The sequence below is a fragment of the Nothoprocta perdicaria genome, unplaced genomic scaffold (assembly GCF_003342845.1).
Source record: "Nothoprocta perdicaria isolate Ctin4 unplaced genomic scaffold, notPer1 scaffold_59, whole genome shotgun sequence".
NCBI lineage: Eukaryota > Metazoa > Chordata > Aves > Tinamiformes > Tinamidae > Nothoprocta > Nothoprocta perdicaria.
This window is the reverse complement of record NW_020455854.1, coordinates 1,697,835-1,717,712: the sequence shown is the minus strand read 5'-3', so window position 1 is coordinate 1,717,712 and position 19,878 is coordinate 1,697,835. Positions and strand designations below refer to the sequence as shown.

The 19,878-nt window shown below is 45.8% G+C and overlaps 1 protein-coding gene across 1 annotated transcript in view; it reads right to left on the bottom strand.

Annotated features, from left to right (window-relative positions):
* Window positions 1–17,446, bottom strand: part of SEC14L5 (SEC14 like lipid binding 5) — a 31,502-nt gene extending 14,056 nt beyond the window's left edge. Inside the window, exons 1-8 of the mRNA XM_026048954.1 lie at window positions 17,348–17,446; window positions 16,827–16,920; window positions 15,597–15,672; window positions 5,677–5,826; window positions 5,376–5,507; window positions 3,346–3,474; window positions 2,474–2,693; window positions 684–796 (exon numbers count right to left, since the gene is read on the bottom strand). Coding sequence (XP_025904739.1) covers window positions 684–796; window positions 2,474–2,693; window positions 3,346–3,474; window positions 5,376–5,507; window positions 5,677–5,826; window positions 15,597–15,659 — 807 coding nt within the window. The 5' untranslated portion in view covers window positions 15,660–15,672; window positions 16,827–16,920; window positions 17,348–17,446. The remainder of the gene's footprint in view (window positions 1–683; window positions 797–2,473; window positions 2,694–3,345; window positions 3,475–5,375; window positions 5,508–5,676; window positions 5,827–15,596; window positions 15,673–16,826; window positions 16,921–17,347) is intronic.
* Window positions 17,447–19,878: the final 2,432 nt, after the last annotated feature.

The window sequence follows — 19,878 nt, the reverse complement described above, 5'->3', positions numbered from 1 at the left end:
GCCCAAAATAGTGCCCTCAGCTCCTCTAACTTACAGACTTGCTCAATGTATCTCAAATATTTCAAACCATGAAATAGAAATAAGGCGGTCTCCTCAAGTTCTGCGTGTTTTTGACATTGCAAATTTTGATAGAGGAGATTAAAATAAGATCAGGATTAATTCTCTTAAAAAACATCAGCCTTTGATTGTACAAGTCTACGCTGTCTGCCTGGTATAGCACACACAGCTTAGTGCTGACATGCACTAGCTGAGAGAGGTGCTGCTGCCTGCTTCTAACAAGCAGCACCTGCCAGAGACAGGAGATGCCACATCAGAGCCCCTAGCCATTTCTCCCACTCCACCCTACATATCCCAGGAAGGAATCCACCTGGATGGTCCACTCTGGACAAAGGATTGATCAATGTCTACCCTAAACATACTGCAGAAGCAGTGTACTGTAGGAGTCATGCTACCTTTCAACACTGACAGGACCGAACTGGAGCATGCAGGTGCAGTCACCATCCTGCTGCAGCACCCACCAGGCAGGCTCCAAGCCAGGCCTTCTGCCTAACCTTGCCAAAGCAGTGAAGCCTCTACACAAATTATCTGTGATTCTCAGTCTTATAGGGGGGGAACTGAAGGCATACAGGCTATGAGAACAACGTTGGGGTTGCCAAAGGGGCTGTTTTGCCTCACGTACCCACCTTGCCTTTGTGYGTTTCTTGAAGCCACTGGCGAAGGCGGATCAAGCAGCTCTCCTGCATGGGAGTCAGCTGGCCCAGGTACCGCTCGATGTAATCGGCGTCCAGTTTGTCAGCTGGAGAAACAGAAGCACCCAGAGGATTGGCAAAAACACAAGGGGAACTTGGGGCACGTGGTTAGTTCCACACAACAGGTTATTTATGATTTACACTGGAGGGMCATGGAAGCCCTACTTGTCCTGAGGGGGAAGAGAACAGGTGAAAGCAATCTCATGGTGATGAGGGCATGAGGACACAGCGTGTAGTTACCAAAGCATGATCACTCTAAGAGGGCAAATATTTCATTTGGCCTTGACCTGTGCAAGCAGGAGCTTTCCAATAAATACCTTCARCCTGGCACTCATCTCTCAACTTCAGGCTCTGGGCATCAAAATCCCTTGATGTCCTAAAATTCTCATTACTCACTATTCCAACAGCAAGAGGCTAAAAACAGCCATCTGAAAACTAAAATGCTATTCTGCTTATGGACACCAGAGGGATAGGGTGAATAAAGCCAGCAACTGAGACAGCAAGGGAGACTTTTGTCATGAGGAAGTTCTGTGTGCCCCAGCAGCTCAAAGTCTCCCCAGATCAGAGACCAAGGACAAGCTCTGCCAACACCCAGAGACAGAAGCACATGGGCTCTCAGACACTTGTATGGGCAGATGCACCTCAAGAGAATGTGGCAGTGACAGAGAAGCAGACACAATCCTCTAGCTGTGCAGGAGACACCCACAGGACCACARAGAGAAGGAGCTCTGAGCTAGCTCCACATCCAACAGGATATTCTTCTCAGTAGATAACATTAGATATAGAACAAGGACTGGACATCCACAGGACACRCTGCTGCTGGCTGATAATACTGAAATTATATTTGGTAAGCTCCGTTTCCCCACAGAATCTATAGAGCTAGCAAGCTGAGGAGCAAACCCAGGGAATTTAATCAGTTTACAGGCATGAATRTAAGCAGAATGAGCGCAGATGCTCTTTCTCTTCTGCTAGATGAAATCTACCACTCTTAAATTAACTTTAATCTGAAGATCTCAAAGCATGTGAACATTCCTTATACTCACAGTTCCTCTGTGGATTTGAATCATTTTACAGACTGTTTCCCAGAGACTAGAAATGGTAAGAATCCCACACTCCATGCTTTTTCCCTAGGTACAGTCAAGTAAAGYAGGTGCTATCTTTGCTGCTTCTGAGTAATGACAACTTCTGTTCAGTGTCATAGTTCTCACTACATTAAGATGACTCCCTATTTTTTACCCTCGATATGAGAATTTTATTTTGTCTGGAAGATATCCTCAGCTCAACACAAAGAAAGATAAAGCTTTGTTTGGGCATTTGGGGTGCGAAACAAATTAGGTCCAAATCCCAAGAACGTTAATTGTGAAAGAGTCAAAATCATAYGGTAATTATTTTGTTCTCAAGATATTTTAAGGTTTCTTCAAARTACAAACTAAAGAGCAGATCAGTGGTGTTTTCTCAGCTCAAACAAAACATACTATTTGCTTTTTCCTGTCTTTTCAAGTCTGTTTTTTTCCCTTGGCTTTTCAGCTGGGATTGTTGGGGGGGGGACTTGTTTATTTTTGTTGAAGAAAAAAATATAACTTCCTCTCCTCCCTGTCCACAATCTAGAAGAAAAAACACTCATGTCAATAAATAAATAAATAAATAAATAAACCGTTTAGTCACACAGTGCTACTGAAGGCGTTTAGACTGCCCGTTTCTGCTCCTGCCTGGGCATCACATACCATCGGGACTGACTGCCTCTGCCGGAGGGCAGGAATTGCCAGCTTGCTCCTTGGCAGCTCCGCGAGCCCCGCACTCGACGGCGCCGTCRTCGACGTGGGCTCCAGCAGCCAGGGCCTGCTCGTCCTTCTGCCCGCTCTCTGGGGGAGGTGTCCACCGCGGGATGAACGTGATACCCTGCGAGATCAGCTCCTTCAGATAGTGCTCGATCACTTCCTTGCCCTGGAGGGGAAAACTCTTATTAATAARAATACTACAACCCCGTTGCATTGAAGATCTGCAAGGAGCAGGAAGAGTTTAACAGCTTCCATCTGCATGAGCCTGCGGAAAAAAAAAAWTATATGGTGCTTTCACACTGGAAAATGGCCAGATACAAGCAGACAAGCAACTCCAGTGCTATGGATTCAGCTACCTTTCTAACACTTTTATTCTGGTCTCCTACTCTCAGTGCATCAGTTTGCTGCGTTGTTCCTCTGCAGCCCAGGGGAAAGGGCTACCAAAGGAAAGAGCCTCTCCCACAAGCTATTGGGAGGCAAAGTGCTTATTTTTCCCCCAAACTCCCCTATTTGAGAACAGTGTCCTCAGTGCCTGGCACCACAGCATCCACGGCAGCCCTCCGCTGGTACCGCCTGCTCCCTCCTCTGCACAGAGGCATCCGCTGGGCACATTGTTTTTGTTCCCTGCACACTGCCTCCGGTTCTGTTGCTTTGGCTGTTTTTACTTTTCGTTTTTCCTACTGAGCTACTTCAGAAACAAGCTAGACAAAGCAAAATTATAAAGCTACACGGGGTCTGTTTCACAGAAACCGAAACTCGAGGCACATCGACAGCAGGCACTCGCGTTAACGTTGTGGCACAGGGGAAGCCCATCTTACCCGTTTGATGTTTGACGTGTATTGCTTCATGGCAATTTTTTCCACCGTGCTTTCAAAGCCGAAGAATGACTTGATGTCAAGAGATGCAGACTGTTCAAAGCAAGTCCAGTCTTCATTCTCAGGATGTACCTAAGCCCAAAGATACACACAGGGTTGGAGAACAGCAGAGAACTTGGGTTATGGCAGGGCCCTGGCTGCTGCTACCCATTTTGCTGTTCATCCTCCAGAGCTACAGACTGAGGGATCAGAAGAGGCTTCCTATGAGCTTCTGAGAGATCTACTTTTAGCATCCAGACTATTTCTCCCTGAATAACACATCAGGAACTGGAGGAACATTCGTGGTTAAAACTGCATATTCTTCATACACTAGGAAATTAAAACCCCCTCTCTGCCTGGCACACCTAAACAGYAGTATCAGTCTGTTGCACGAATTGAGCTAAAATAGTAGCTAGCCTGCCAACTTGAAACCATCCTACCAGTGCTCCTTATGGAAAGATAGGCACTGCCTCACAAAGTCTGCAGTTAAAAATAAATAAAGAAAATCCCTCCATCACTCCAAAGAATCATAGAACAAATTTTCTTAATTTGGACAAGAAACCCAGCCCAAGAATGCTGGTCTTCCCGCCAAAGCACAGAAAATGCATGGCAGACCAGTCACTTCYAAGTTCATCCTCTCTTTCTAGCCATTTCCTCACAGTTACTTTAGGTACAGTAAGAATTAGAGTAACCTTCCCCTCTTCTAAACTAACTCTTTTCTAACCTTTGCTCTGTTGATTCTACTATTCACAAACTGACATGAAAGGGGAAAAAAAAAAAAAAAAATCCAGCTTCTGCCTGCAACCCTGCCAAAAGATATAGTGAGCTCTACCAGGGACACAAATTGCCCTGGGGAAAAATTAAGCAGCTGTAAGAGCAGGATCATATTGCCCCAGGTTGCTTCAGGGAACACTGCAGAAGTAGGAACACGAGAATAAACCTGTTTCCGGTGCCTTCTRGCAAGGAAAAGGAAACTAGTAAAAATAGTCCATGGAAACATCTTGAGGATGCAGGCAGCTAAACCCTGTTCCAGGAAGAGCCCTCCCCTTGTGAGCAGAGCTGGTGACATTTCCTTGTGAGGGACACGGGCCGGAAGCGACAGAGTCCAGAGCAGCAAGTGCAGCAAAGCCGGAACAATTCCCGAGGCGGCCTGGCCACGTTTCAGAACCGTCACCACGTGACGGAAGTTGGACCTACAGTAATTTCTGGGATGCTCCACGTGGACACGCAGCAATCACGGCCTCAGGAGCTCTGCTTCTCAAAAGGTTAATAGCTTTTCAGCTATGTGGTTTCCTTCAAACAGAAGCTACTTACAGTTTGCTTCCTTCTAAGAAGCTGAGCTGTTGTCCAATTGCTAAAAGGGCAGGTAAGTAACGGGATCTGGTCTTTTGTTTAGGGAACAAAAGCAATATCTGACTGTCTCCAGGAACTAGGCTATTTAACGGTGGCTGAACCCCAATAGCCCAGATACAGTGACATGGCACAACGCTGCCTAAGACGGGGCCATAAAGTGAAACGTTCCAGGCCACAAGTAATGCTCAATATCTGCATCCAACTGTTTAGAACAGAAACAGTGTGACAACCTCTTAAAACATGCACTTACCTGCAGATAAAAAGCAAAGCTAATTGCCAGACTTCTATCCACACCACATCTCCTATTGCAACAAACACCTTGGGCTTCCTTCTAAATACTCACATCTAAATACCATTTCTAAGCTCCAGAAGTTATTAACTTGAGTTCCAACCATTTTTTCCTACTTTTACATGAGAACATAACATTCCAGTCAACCCAAGAAGTGTCTTGGTATCTAGGAAAACCTTGGAAAAGCTTCTCTCTTACAGACCCAAAGACCTTCCAAGCCCAAGAGCCTCCCATTGTAGCATGCTACAGCCCAGTGTTCAAACTCATTCAAGCAACTTCACCTTGTATGTTAGCACATAACTTGCAAGGCTTCCTTCACAAACAAATAGAAAAAATAAAACCCCACACTTACTGAGTAGCTACACGTCTCAAGGACGACGACACGGTTGGCAAAAGTCTCATTGTGGGCTTCAATGCGGAGAGTTCGTTCTTTCCAGTTCACTGTGTTTTTCTGGATGAAGAAAACATACTCTACCCCTGCAATCTGAGAAGGATGAAGAAACAAACATGGAAAGATAGAGGGCAAGGGAAAAAAAAAAAAATCAGAAATCAACCCTTTGCAAGCTTAGGAGTAAAGGCTACTGCCTTAGAGCCTTTACTAATCTGTGCTGGCCAACAAATCCCAACACTTTGTGCCCCTAGATTTTGCTTGCCTTCTTTAGCAGCCTAGGAGCATCCACATTGAGTTTGCAGCTCCGTTCGATGATATGTATAGCTCCATCATCACTCCTGGATTCATGCAGGATTTCACTCCCCAGGAAGACTGGAATCTCTGGACACGTAGGAAAGCGTTTTTCATATGCCTGGAAGTAAAAACAGAGCAAGTTTCAGCTTCTGGACAGATCCATCTTAATTCCTTCTCAATTTATGAGTTGCCTTGCAGCAAAGTTCCAACAAAACAAGTTTTCACCTCTTAGAAAAGAGGGCTAATGCAGAGAGAGAAGTGAAAGCAAAATAGCCATGAACAGCACTGGCTTTTGCTCCTCTCAGTCATCAAGCTGAGCATGCCTTAACACAGCTTTCCTTTCACACAGGAAGCAGAAAGGAAAGGTTGATATTAAAGAATATTAGTTGGGGAATCAAAAATTTAAACGCCACAACCAAGGCCTTCRCCTAGCATAATGTCTGCTAGCTTAAGGCTAAAACCAGAGATAGCAAATTTTAAGTCAGACATGTTGCCTGGATGAAGAAGCTRTTTTAAATAAAACATATAACAAGCACATCCCTTTAACGTGTGGAGGTAAGAGCCAGTCCTGACTATCCAGCACAAGACTGCCAATTCCAGACTACACTGATTGCTTTGATTCACCTGCTTCTACAATGACTCTGTCCTGGATCTGAAACCTTCCTCGTTTTCACTGACGAACATTCACTTGAAAACATAAACCCCAGTGCTCCAGGACACTTGCAGCAAATCAAGTTAAGTTGCGTGTTACTTAACTGTTGCTTCCCCTCAACTTCTCCCTACTTGCCCATCTCATTTGCAAGATCAATTGCAGGATCTTTGGAGGATTAAATGCTTTCATTGAATTTCTGAAGTGTCTGACATATCACRATATTAGGATGTTATTATAAGTATATAATTAAGGCAAGTCCAGCACACGCTGCATAAGCCTTACCCGTCACCAGAGCAGTCTCGGAGCCTGGTGGCCCCAGTACATGCCCGTGCCCCTGCTGCTGGGAATGCCATCTGCTCTTAAAATGGCTCAGGCACTTAAGGACACATTCCAGGTCTCCTTTTCCTAGATCTCCAAATGGAACAGAAGTTCTCAAGTTATCGCATTGCTCTGGTATCCAGGGCAGGATGCAAGCAGTGACCACCAACTGAAATACAGGCCATAAACAAAGTCTTTAAGCCATCCTCCCCATCACTGAGCAAACTTCTGCCCRCTTGGCCACGTTTGTCGGACAACTTTTGGTGCATCTGGATGGCCCCTTTCAAAAGCCCTAAAGCAAATGTTAGGTAAATATAAAGCTTCCAAAGGCAAATGACTATTTCCAACACCTGGATGCCTATGACAAAAATCAAACTCATTGCTTTAAGAAACTTGTCACAAGGGAAACTCATGGAGCGATATCAGGCACTGCTGAAGGATGCTCCCAGATTCCCAGTAAACTGCACTTTTTCAAGGATGACAGAGCAAAAGTTATTAACTTGCTCYGAGGTCTGCAAGTGCCAGCAAATTAATCTTCTCAAAGCAAAACTAATACTCCTCACCTGCCCYTCCACCTGCCCTCTCCCAAGCCGCCATTCTCCAAACCAGCAGTTTCTGCKGGCTCCAGGTGCTTTCTCCTGTGATGACTCACAGGTAAGAGTCTCTGCAGACCTCCCACACTCTGCACTCTCGGTCACTACAGCCTCAGTGTCCGGAAAGTGGAAGTTGTGACACCCTGGCAGGCTACTAGGATACCAGAATACTTGGCAACTGTTTTCAGCTATTTGTCCCACGCCACTCCTTGCACACACCCATAATACTCCTGCCAAAAGCAAACTGGAAACCCTATCCCAAAAGAACACCTTCCCACTTAATCCTCCGATCTCAGAAAACAGCAGTTACCATAGAACCTAGAAAACACCTCAAATGGCAGGAGGTTGGAATAAGAACARTCCTAGGATTGTCCACATAACATATTAAGCCTGTCTGCCTGTTGGCAGAGAAACAAGATCTGTTCTTCTAACAGGACACAACGATGAGYAAAGGCCTCACTTCACTTGCACCCAAAGTGCTGAATTTGAAGAGCCTCCTCTCAACTGAAAGGCAACATTACAGACATCAAGTCCCATACTACTGATTATCACATGTGCATGTCTGATTCTGAAGATAAAACTGCTAGTTCTCAAAACAGAGCTGCTTCTGYCTCCTCTAAAACCAGTTAAGGAACTGAGGGACACATCAATGCACAGCTCTAGTGATTCAACCAAGAAAACTATCAAATCCCCACACCTAAATGGGCAGAGGCTGTTTCCATATTTGAAAAAATTCCTTTCACACATTGCTGTTAAGCCCTTTGCTAATCTTCCTCATTCAACAGCAAAATGTTGAATCTAAAAATACGGCAGGTCGAAATGGCCAGGATCACAAGGAGGCAGCTGAAATGCCACATTTCACAYAGTGAAGCTGGACCCATCTTTAATCCCTGAAGAGACTGAGCTAATGAGAGACACAGCCCGCCTCCTGCACCCACCATCCTTTATCAGGATCAGCATCTGTACAGTACAGTCCTGCTCCAACAGCAAAATTGTTGGAAATTATCAGGAAGGGTCTTGGAAGCCACCAGTCAAAATTGGCCATTTTTCTCTTCTCTGATTGTSTGAGGTGAACGATAGAATATCCGAGTCAAATGAAAGGCAAAGGGGACTTAACATGAACCTGTTTTAACGCTTCAGCAGCTAATCTGCCTGCATTTGCCCTTTCATCCCCTGGCTGCGGTGACTCTGCACTGACTAGTATTCAGGAACCAAGAGAGCAGTTTTTGTCTCTTTGCTACCATTTAGTTTTTATTTTTTAAATATATAAGCTGCTTTTCTTCATGGGGAACCCTGGAAGAACTTATGGTTCTTATGGTTGGACTCAATGGTCTTTTCCAACCATAATGATTCTAGGATTTGTCTCTCCCATCTGCAACAACCCCACCACTTCCCCAGAAACAAGTGCAGCAGGATCATATTCTTTCTCTTTCCAAAGCCCATGCCCGCAAGGTCTCTTAAAGCTTGATGCCTGAAGTCTTGAGCAGAATCAAATGTATTTGACCAGAATTAAACGATGTTTCACTTTTAAAATTGAAATGAGGCAAGAAAAAAAAAAATCATACAAGACTCAAAGCTTTGACAGTGTCAAGGGAAGGTGAGAGGGGAAAGCTGTGCACAGGCAACAGGCAGCTTTATAGAAATGCACACACCAGGGTGACCTGCATGGCTATTTCCAAAGCACCTCAGTCCCCAGCTGATGGAAGCCACGTGGCTGGAGAGCAGGAGGATGCCTGAAACCCCACAGGGTGCTGGGGAAGGGCAACACACAGCTTCATGCCATAAGCAAGATTAAAGGCAGCACAGACATGGCCTTCTGCACTGCTTACAAGATGACCTCTACATCTCAGTCAAGTTAGTGCCACGGGAGCTGACAGCCGATTAACCACACGGTTAATCRGCTGGGATGTGCTCGACTTTAATCAGTGAAGAGATTTGACTGCGGGTTTGCCAGGGAATAACAAGGTTTGGCCACAATCCGCTGGGAAACGTCTGCAGAAGGCAGTGTTACCTGTGCTGGCCAGCAAGATTATGGGACCAACATGCTCAGAGCCAAAAACATGACAGGATATGCTGCAAGAACAGAGCATTTGARGGCAACAGGAGGAAGCTACACTTAAAATGCATCCTGATCACAATAACCAGTTTAAAAGAAAYGCATCTGTGACAGCAGATTGCCCTGAAGGTCAACTGGATGCCAAAAAAAATGTTATACAAATGCATGAGTGCCAAAAATAGAGAACATGACATTCTAAAGCCTCACAACCACAGAGAAAAGTGAAGATTATCCTGCTTTACCCTTTGTCCACCTCTTTCCTGCTTATCCACCTTGCTCCAAAGCACAGAGGTCCTTCAGCTTCACTGTATCTGGGGGTTACACGTATCAACAGTACAAGAACGTCCCTGCTCCCCTCTCCAGTTGGATCTCCAGCAGTTTGACAGTGGCTGTAATGTTCTTGCTTCATGCACAATCCACTGAACTACAACACATGGCCGGAGGTGAAGATTTTATAACAGCTACTCCTGTTTCTTCTCCGTGGGTTTCAACAACCTTTCTGGCAAGTGACCTTGAAACCAGTTACACAACAGGGACCTCAAGAACTCAAAACAACAAGGAAGTCCAAGCAGTGAATTACCACGTGAAACCAAACACCTCTAAATCTGAACTTCCCTGCAAATACACAGACTGCTGGCATTTTATTCCAGCCCACTGCCTGCTAGGTCTCGAGTGGCTCCAATGTGCTCCAGCAAGACACAGCTCAAGTTAGATTATCTAGTTCCGTATCGTAATATCCTGGAGGAAAGGTTACCCTCTTTGTTCAGGGAAGAAAACTGAAGTGGAAGATACAGGGAGTCAAGCACAGCCTGCCCACTAACACGACACCCAGGGCAGCGGGTCTGCCTTTCTCACCCCACCAGGCATCTTTCTAGCACAGACTTTGCAAGCTTCCCACTAGCATTCAGCAAAAAGGTAACTGGTTTGGAGCTTCCCTACCAGCAATCTAGATGAAGGTCCTTGGAGACAGCTGGCAGCACRGAGAGGTGCTGTTGGAGATGCAGGCAGGAGCCCAGAAGTGGAAAAAAGTATGGACGGATTCCTATATGCCAAGCTGAACTCAAGGGGGATCTTCAGGCATGTAAAAACTCAGTTACAGTGGAATAAATGATACTGAATAGAAGACATGAAGGAGCTAARCTATTATTCATTTGATGTAGACAGAGGCTGCCATGCTTAATATTATATGAGTAGGTTCAAGTAATAAACTTCACCCTTGGGCTAAGAGTTGAGACACTTCAAGCAGTCCTGACGGAACAGAGTTTAAATTTGTATTAATTAACAAGATTCCTCAGGGCTGTGTTACAGTCACGTGCAATTTGTCAGGATAAAGGAAGAACACGCAACTCTGTGTTCAGGTGGAGAGAGAAAGAAGAGAGGAAAATACCAAGTTTTCAGTTCAAGATGCCCAAATCATCATTCCAGATCATCATCCCTTTGCAAAGAGATGACTAAGGAACAAGAGGAGACTTCTTATCATTACTAGGTAGAAGTGGATGGATTTTGCCCAGCTCTAATAATACATAAATCTGACTCCTCTCTCTTCCTCCTTCCACCCACTCCCTCCCAATTCAGGTGCTTTCAGAGTGTGGCCTTCCAAGGAGCAGCCATTTCATCCAGAATTCCCTTCCACTACTAGTCCAAGTGTGGAAGAGAAACACAAGGTCTGCATTTGCATTCACCAGATCTAATACCCCATTCCCTCCATAGCAGCTAGAGCAGATACCTGTTTCTTGGCAGCCACAGGCAGCACAGAACAAAATACACATAGAACAATTGGGAGCAGGGTGGGGAGGGATCAAACAGGTTATTTYGGGTGTAAAAACGCACACAAGTCAAGGGAATAGAAACACTTTTAAGGAGACTTAAAGTAGCTGCTGAATTGCATAAAATTGGGAGGGGGAATGAGAAAAATACCTCTGCTGGGAAAAAGAAAAAGGCCGCTAGCCCTCAGAACCCTAGATATAAACACTGACCTAGTGTGGCCTCTGCCTGGACCGCAGCCAGTAATCTGCCTCATTTCTTCAGATTTGGTGAAAGAACCAATTCAGAGAGCACCAGCTGGTGGTTACAATACAAGCCCGAGCGAGTGACACAGCGAACGTACTGCAAGCAGGACCCGCACCGCAGCTGCACGTGGCGAGCTCGGCAAGTCACCAACACGCCTGCTTTTTTCCTGCCTGAAAAAAGAAAATAAAAATTCTGTTCGAGCCATCCCGCTAGAGCCTTCTCCTTGACTCACTGGAGAGGAGAAACTCAGGGAGCAGCTCAAGCACCACAGGATGTACTGGCCTTTATAAATACCCACGGCAATTATGCCTTATGATACACCCCATGGCAGGAAGGGCTGCCACCTGCATAGTCCACGGTGGGTAGGGGCACTGAACAAGGCACTGAAGCAGCACCTCAGGTAACCACAACCTTAAGAGCAAAGCACAACAAGGCAGCATTACACCAAGCTCATAGTGCCCAGTGAACTGCCCCAGATCTAAGAGGCTGACTCAGAGTAGTCCCTGGTGCTCAGTAGAATCATCTCACAGCTACAAGCTGCAGGACAGGCCACTGAGCTGATAAATTTAAAACAACAAAACCAAAGCAACACCCCAGGCCCACCTGCATTTCCCTGAATATCTATTGAGCAGGAATAGGGTGAGGGTGGAGAGAGATTTGGAGGTCTTCCAAACCCACCTGGATGCCACCCTGTGCCACGTGCTCCAAGTGTCCCTGCTTGAGCAGAGGGGGTYGGACTAGATGATCTCTAGAGGTCCCTTCCAACCTCAACCACTCTGTGATTAAACAGACCCTTTGTGCTACCAATGTGCTAGATGTGACAAGAAGCAGTCATCAAATCAAGCTTAAAAATCTAACATGATACGTGCTAGTGCTGAAAAGGCATCAGTAAAAGTCATTTTGGAAAGGCAAACAGAAAGAAGCTCTAATTGCCAGGTCCTGTAATACAGGGTTYGGAGATAATCTCCCTACAGCTGATCCTGACAGCTAGCCTAGCAAGAAGCTGCTTTCATGGTCTATGTGAGACCCATACTGCTTTTGGCATAAAAGAATATAGACAATATGTTAAAATAAGAAGATACAATTAAAATAAAGATGTATTAGATGTTTAATTCTTGCATGTATGTGAAAATATATAAAGTATGTCAAAGTGACAAATTGTATCAATTGCAAGYGTTAAAAGGTTAAGAGCACTACTGAAATTAATGGGGAACCAACTCCCATATTTGYGTCACTGTTTAAAGCTATTTTATCTGACCTAATAATTCATTGGCAACAAATGATATCAAAAATGCAAGCCTAGCTCTCTTTCCTATATGAATATGCATTTTGGACTTGCTTGTCCAATCTAATGCCTTATCTCCCTATGTCAGAGAGAGCTCACTAAAATTTGCATCATTGAGAACAAGTTATGGCTCACAAGCTACTCGGCAGAAATATCCCTCCTTCCGGATTTGTCTCTCTTTATAACATTTTTAGTATAAAACTTCACTTTAAAACTGCACCACAGATACTATATCCTCCAAAAAAAACAAGAAGTGTGTTGGCATTTGGGAAATACYGCAGTCTCAAGTAAAAAAATCAGGAGAGGAGAGGTGCAGTCTTAAACTTGCTGATCTAAATGAAGAGAACATAAGATCAGGTCCTGGGAGGCATGAACTTGGCTGGAGAACTCATTTGAGAAGAGCTGCAATTAAAAGGAAAGAAGAAAAAAAAAAAAAAAAAAGGAAATTAAATTGAAAGGAAAACCATGAAAACATGAAGCATAACAAAAGTCAAGTTGTTTTCAAGTATATGGGGGAAGATATCAGGCATTGGTTATAATTTGAGAAGTTTAACATTCTCATTAACATTTAGTCTGAATGCAAGTTAGGAACATTTGGATGGGCATGGAAAGATTATCTTTTGTTCAAAAAAAAAAAAAGCAGGAAAAAACCTTCAGAATTCCTAAATGGTCAGAAGAAACAGAGTGCTAAATTGATTCCTTTTTACAGCCCCAGCTGCACAGTAGCAGCAAAGACACCAAGAAGGGATGTGATATGAAAGACTGGGAAGATAATGTCAAATCTACAGCCTGTCAAAGTCAGAATGTGAGCTGCAAAACTATTAGCAGAGCATAAATTCATAGACATTTATCCAGAGACCCACTCTAACTAAAGTAAAAGCACCGGCYCATCTGCTGGGCACAGCTCTGTGCAGACCCAAGGATGGGCTGCCCGGACCTGTGCTTTCAAGCAGCCCACTAGATAAATCACGTTCCTGATGGCTGGGTTCAAGGAAAGGCATGGGAAACACYGTGTGCTTTAACGTGGCCAGGATGCAAGGGGCTGCCTGGCTCATTTGGCTGCAAAGATCCTGTTTCTCACACCCTTATAATGGAGCGAGATTCACACACTACCTGCCACAATGGGACCCAAACACCAGAGATACTGGGGGAAAATGCTTTTTCTAACGCATCCCTCAAAACACACAGCCTGAACAGACCACTGAAAATAAAACGACTCTCCCCACTATACCGATGTCAAGCACAGGAATACAATGCCAAAGAGGTCACAGGGACAAGTAAAATTATGCAGTGTCTTGAGGTCACCCACACAACCTTAGGGTCCTCCCATAAACCACGGTACGAGATCGCTACACTGCAAAGGTTCACAGGAAGCAACGGAGGAGGAAAGTTGAAGGCAGCTGAACGCCAGATTTGCAGCACTGAGGAAGCTGCTGTCAGATTTCTGGTGAAGCAGCTTAGCAGCAATACCACGTGCTGAGGAGCCAGCAGCCTCGCTGCTCGCCCACGCTCCATGGGAAACTTCCAGCGAGTGACAGGCAGCACTTGACAGCTCGGAGAAATCCGCGCTGCCTCCACACGGAGGGAAGGCTCCATCTGAACCCACTGAATAAACCCGTGTTGAGCTCAGCCTGCACAAACTGCCACTGGATTTGGACACTACTGTCCTCACAGTATTTAAACATTGGTATTCATAATAAAAAATAGTCCTGAGGTGAACAGTGTATCACAGGACGCTGCAGTGGGACTAATGGGTCTATATTCAGTTCCTTAATCCACCACAACAGGCMTTTGGGTGACCTTAGGCAAGTAACAATCTGCATAAGAAAGAACTAATGCTTTTGCTAAGGTAGTAGGAGTTTGAGTTTGCTCAGCACCAAAAAGATGACATTTATAACGCCAGCCTTGAAGCTCCAGGGAGCTGAGAGCTCTTCCATGTCAAAGAGTCAAAACTGACAGCAAATAAACTGAAATCAATTAAAATTCAATGACGTGAAAAATAAACTCATCAAACCCTGGCCTTTAGGTATTCTGCTAACGAGCTTACAAAGGATTTGTCTAGAGGCAACCCACCCCTCCTGTATTAGCAGCCAATCTATTGTTGGGCATCTGGTGTTAGGGTTATCCTACTAATACAGACAGGAGTGCGGAGAGCTATGTATACAGCAAGGTATATATCTGTATAACAAGCCTTGCTAGCTTGTTCTAAKACGGGCCACACTAAGACAGCAAAGAACAGAGCCAGGAAAGTTTCCCTACCACAAGCAGGTCRGGTGAATCCAGACATGCAGCCAGCTACTGCTTAGCTCTTAAACCAGCACCGCAAATTCAGACAAGACTCGGAAAAGGTGATGGAAAAAAAAGGGGAGAGGAGGGAAACTCAAGCATCAAAGTATTCATTTTTATAATCAGAAAGTATTAACGTGAACRGCAACTGCTCGTCTCTTTTGGAAACTATAAAATGGGACAGAGCAGGATGATGTTTTCAAAAATTTCTCATTTCGAACAAAATGGGAGTTCAGYRTGATTGCAAATTGAATTCTAGATAGAGCTATCCTGCCATATTGACTGGAATGAAGAAAAATTTGAGATTCTAGACAGAATGGTGTTTTGTGATAATGCAGTGTCTGATCCCAGTTAAACAAACTGTTTAACTCCATTCACCTAAACATTACATATTTTCCTTTCTTGTGACAGTACTCCTACGTTATGGAAGCTGTACTCCTCCTGGAAGTTATGTTAAACTATTAAAATATTTACATGTTTATTCTGATTTCTCACTTTTTTCAAGAATTGAACAAACGTTTGAAGACAACAAGAACTAAACATCTGTTCCCACAACGTGCCCCTAAGATTGCCACAAAGACACACCAGCCAAAAYTGCAGCTCCCCACCTCCCACTGCCATATATCCACCAAGACAGAGGCTGCAGCCCTTTGCTGCAGGAGAAGTAGAAGTGCTGAGTGTTACTCACTGCCATGACGAGCTCAAAAGGGTATTTGTAGACTCGAACAGGGGATTGATACTTCTGCACCATTTTTATCACACACCTGCAACAGAAGAAAAACACATCTTAGATSCTGTATACAGAACATACCTTTACTGCAATGCTGTCCTTGCAATTTTCACCTACAGACCTTACTAGACATGAGGGAAAATATCTTGCCCTGGGTCACTCAGCAAGTCAGTAGCAGAGAGGGAATGAATGGCCTGTGGTCCCAGTCTGGTGCTGCGGCCAGTAAACAGCACTGCCCTTCACCACGTCCCAAAACCATGGCAGTGAATTCCATGTAGAGYTTAAACAACTCATGATAATAAAGCACAAAACAGAAAGTCAGAATCAACTGACTGCATCCTGGAGAAGGAAGCCTCTCAGAGCTTGCAAAGTTAGGAGGAGGGGGGAAAAAAAAAAAAAAAAAAAATCACAATTTTTCTGCATTATATTTGATATGACCATGCAAAATCCCTTATAAGGCAACAGTTTCCAGTACTAAGTCTTGGCTTCCCGTATGTTCCCATTTTAAAGGCTTTTGTGCACACAGTAGCATCCAGCTGTTTTAACCCCACTAAAAGAAAGAAAAGCAAACAGCATGCTCAGAGAACATGCCTKACRCTTAGCTAGCAATCACATCCCACTGCTGGGATGCCCACCGCTTCCAGCTGAACTAGGAAAATAACTGCAYGTAATGGCAACAATTCAGTCCTCAGCATTTCATCTCTCCAAGCCACCTCTCACTGTTCTCATCAGGATTCCTCCCTCAGACTCTTTTGCCAGGGTTTTAACCCTCAAGCATGCACCAACAATCAGCATCTGAAGGAGGTATGCAAAACATCCAAAATGTTCTCAAGTCGCTTTCTGCGAGTCCCTCAGGATGTTGCTCCTATTAATATCGTCTCCAAACATCAGAAATACAAAACACTGGGCTGAGACACTGTGCTGATGCCACCCCACTCAAAATTCCACTGTGAAGCAGACACAGCCTTTGGCAACATGATGCAGTGCAGCACTGAACTCAACAGAGCAAAAGGCAACTTATCCCTGACATTTTAAGTCAAAAATTGCTGCAGAAACTGAATTCAAAGACAAAAACGATAATACATTTTCCTCCAGGAAGATTTCCACAAAACAGTACTGTACAGCAAAATCTAGGCATTAATCAAGAGAAATGGAAAAAAAATAAAAAGCTTTAAAAAGTTGGGGTACCTGAGAATGAGGGTTGTTTGTAGATGGGTCTCACAATCAGATGGTCAGGCCTTGCTGGGTTGCAGAGAGTCTCATCGGTACTAAAAGCCAGTCCCTGCAGAACGAGTAAACAGAAAAGAAAATGCATCAGTGGAGCATCCAGCTCCAAGTGAAGTGAAGAGAGCAGGGGCGAGCGAGCACCCAGGAAGCCCGGGCTGATATCAGGTAACAGATACTCGAGCCAGGAGAAGCACGGGGCACCTTGTAACGCAACGCTGTAATATGATTATGTAACCCTGATACCCAGGCTGCGTGGGACCTTCYGAGGAAGTGCAAATATAGCAGGAGAAGCCCAGTCAAACCCATTCTTGCTACCAGCTACCAGTTTGCCTTCTCATTGGGAGCTTCAATACCAGAGGTCTATTGCTCCCTACTTCCCTAGCTGAGGGAATCAGAGGAAAAGGGTGAGAGACGATCATAGCCACAAGAGCTGTGGCAGACAGATTGCTATCAACTCAAACTTGCCCTAAAAACATTTATACCTTGGAAAAAGCACGGTGGCTGCCCTGCTAGGCCCTCCTCTCAGGAAAGGACTGCAAGAAAGTCATTCTGCTTCTCAAAGCAAGAGAGATTCCAGGTTGAACATCTGAAAAACAAATAAATGGCACATATTAGCAAATGCAATTCAACTGAAGAGTAGTAACACCCTAAATTGCAGCGTGATCGCTTGTAACTACTAATACACATCAAAACAAAGACCTACGACCATTAACTGGGAAGACCATAATCTCAACTGGCTGCACTCAGTCTGGTTTAAACACCTCGGAGAGGCCAGAGCAGCCAATGCACTGAAGCAATGCATCTAGCTCATCATTTTAATATCTCAATTGGACATGGGAAGTATTGCACAGCTGAATACACACAACAGTGGCAGCTACCACATTTCATGRAGCACCCAGTACTACTCTAGCTGCAAGGCCAACTGCACCAAGAGCCAACAGGCTGCAGCTCTTCAAGACCAGCTGGCTTTGGAGCCCCTTTTACTACAACCCACCCAACAATTCACASTTAACCAAACCTGAGAAAGCAGGGAGTTAATTGCAAAGCCTATCTTGGGTTTGTAATTGAGTCCCCCTTGAGACTGGGGGAAGGAGGGCAGGCTCACTAAAATGCAAGTAGACGTGGCTCTGGCCGTGTATACATTTGCCTGCTCCAACTTTGGTAGAGCAGAAAAATAGGTGAGTTTTAATGAGAAATAATGTAAATGCAGCACGCAGAGTTCCTGTTACATATTAGCTGAGCATGAAGAGCGAGGGCTCCCATGGGAAATACTCTGTACACATCACTACACATACAGCAAGGGGAAGACAGGCAGCAATATTAACTACATGCTTCAATTTTGTTTAGAATCATTCTCTGTGTAGCTGAGGGATTGTTCCATATGTTTAACTTTTATTCCATTATTATTCGTAAGAGGGAGGTAAGTGGCAGAGTACAGCCAGTTAGTTGAAAATAGGAAATTGGGTTTATATATGAATATATTGTACAAATAAGAGCGCSGAACCTTCACCCTTGCTTCTCAGGCAGCCTAGCACAGTCACCCAATGCCACCCACATCAGCACTGCCTGGTGGGTGCAGCTTGAGTGACTCGTCCCACCTGCAGCACCTTCCCTTCAGCTGGAGCGCAGGGATGAGGGGCTGTTGTTTTGTTTTGGGGGGAAGGGGTAGGGGGAACAGAGCACGTGTGAAAGCCCCGGAGCTCCAGACTTCCAGTTCTGCTCCGTTATGACACGCGAGAGCCGCAGCCGGTAACTGCAGCTACAAAAGGGAGGATCTCCAGGCACCAGGGGCTTCCCTCCCCTTATGGGGCAGCAACSTAGACAACACGGAGAAAGACAGGAACCAGGGATATTTTCCCTGCCTTAAACACCTTTCGCTTAGGTAGATGCTGACCCAGTAGCTGACACTTTGCACATATAGTAGCAGGACGGTACCAAGCAATGAGTTATTTATTAGAGCTCCTCCACGTGAGCCAAGAACTTGTTCAAGTCCCCTGCACTGAAACAGCACAAGCAGAAGCTTTTAATGTCTCTTAGAAGTAGCCAGGCTTCTCAGAGACAAAGATTGGATCTTCCTGCTCCATCTTAAACCTATGAAATGCCTATGGTGGATGGAGGGAAGGAATAAGAGRGCTGTAAGGCAGCACATTGCAGCGGAGCCCGGCCTCCCCTTTCTACACCTTGCAGAGACCTGGAGTCCTGCGGTTGGTTATAAACAGAAGAAAACCAACACGAGCATTCAAGCAACAGCCCTCAACATGTTTTTACAAGGCAATAAAGGAAGCGTTTTCTGTGACCGAGAGTGGGAGAGGAAAAAGGAGGCRCTGGCAGCAGCCTGCTCCAAAGCCGGGGCACGGGAGCAGCGCCCTCCATCCAGTGGCAAGATCAGCTTCCCGTCCTTCCCTAATGCTTGCAAGGGGATTTTGTGGCCCAAGAACCACGGTTGGATCTTCACCCCAGGGAGAACCTGTCCCTTCACCCTGCCACACACTAAACGCCCAGCAAAATGCAGCAGCGGACGATCCTTCCCCAAGCCACATTCTGCCTCGTGCCCCTCTCAGACACCACCCCTGTCCCCGCCACTCCAGGGCGGGCAATGGTGCACACCTTTTTAACCCAAAAACGCAGCAAATCGCACCTAACAGCCATTGAATTCAACGTGAAAACGGAGACTGCTCCGGGCGACCTCAGCACGTGGAGCCAGGCCCGGTGGCACCGCCGGGCCCCCTCACACGGGGTCCCCTCTGGGCACCGGTGCCCCGGGCCGCGAGCAGCCTCCCCCTGGCCCCATGCCGGCCTCACGCCGCCGGTTCCGCTCGCGGCGGCCGTTAAGCCCAGCGGCCCGGGAGCGCATGCCGGGGTTAACCCCGCGCTCGAGCCCGGTACCCGGCGCTGACCGCACTCACCGCGGGCAGCCGGCACAGCCGCCACCGGCCCCGGGGCTCCGGCGCGGCCGGGCGGCGCGGGCAGCAGCCGAACTTCGAGGGCGGTTTTTAACCCGGCTGCCCCGCTC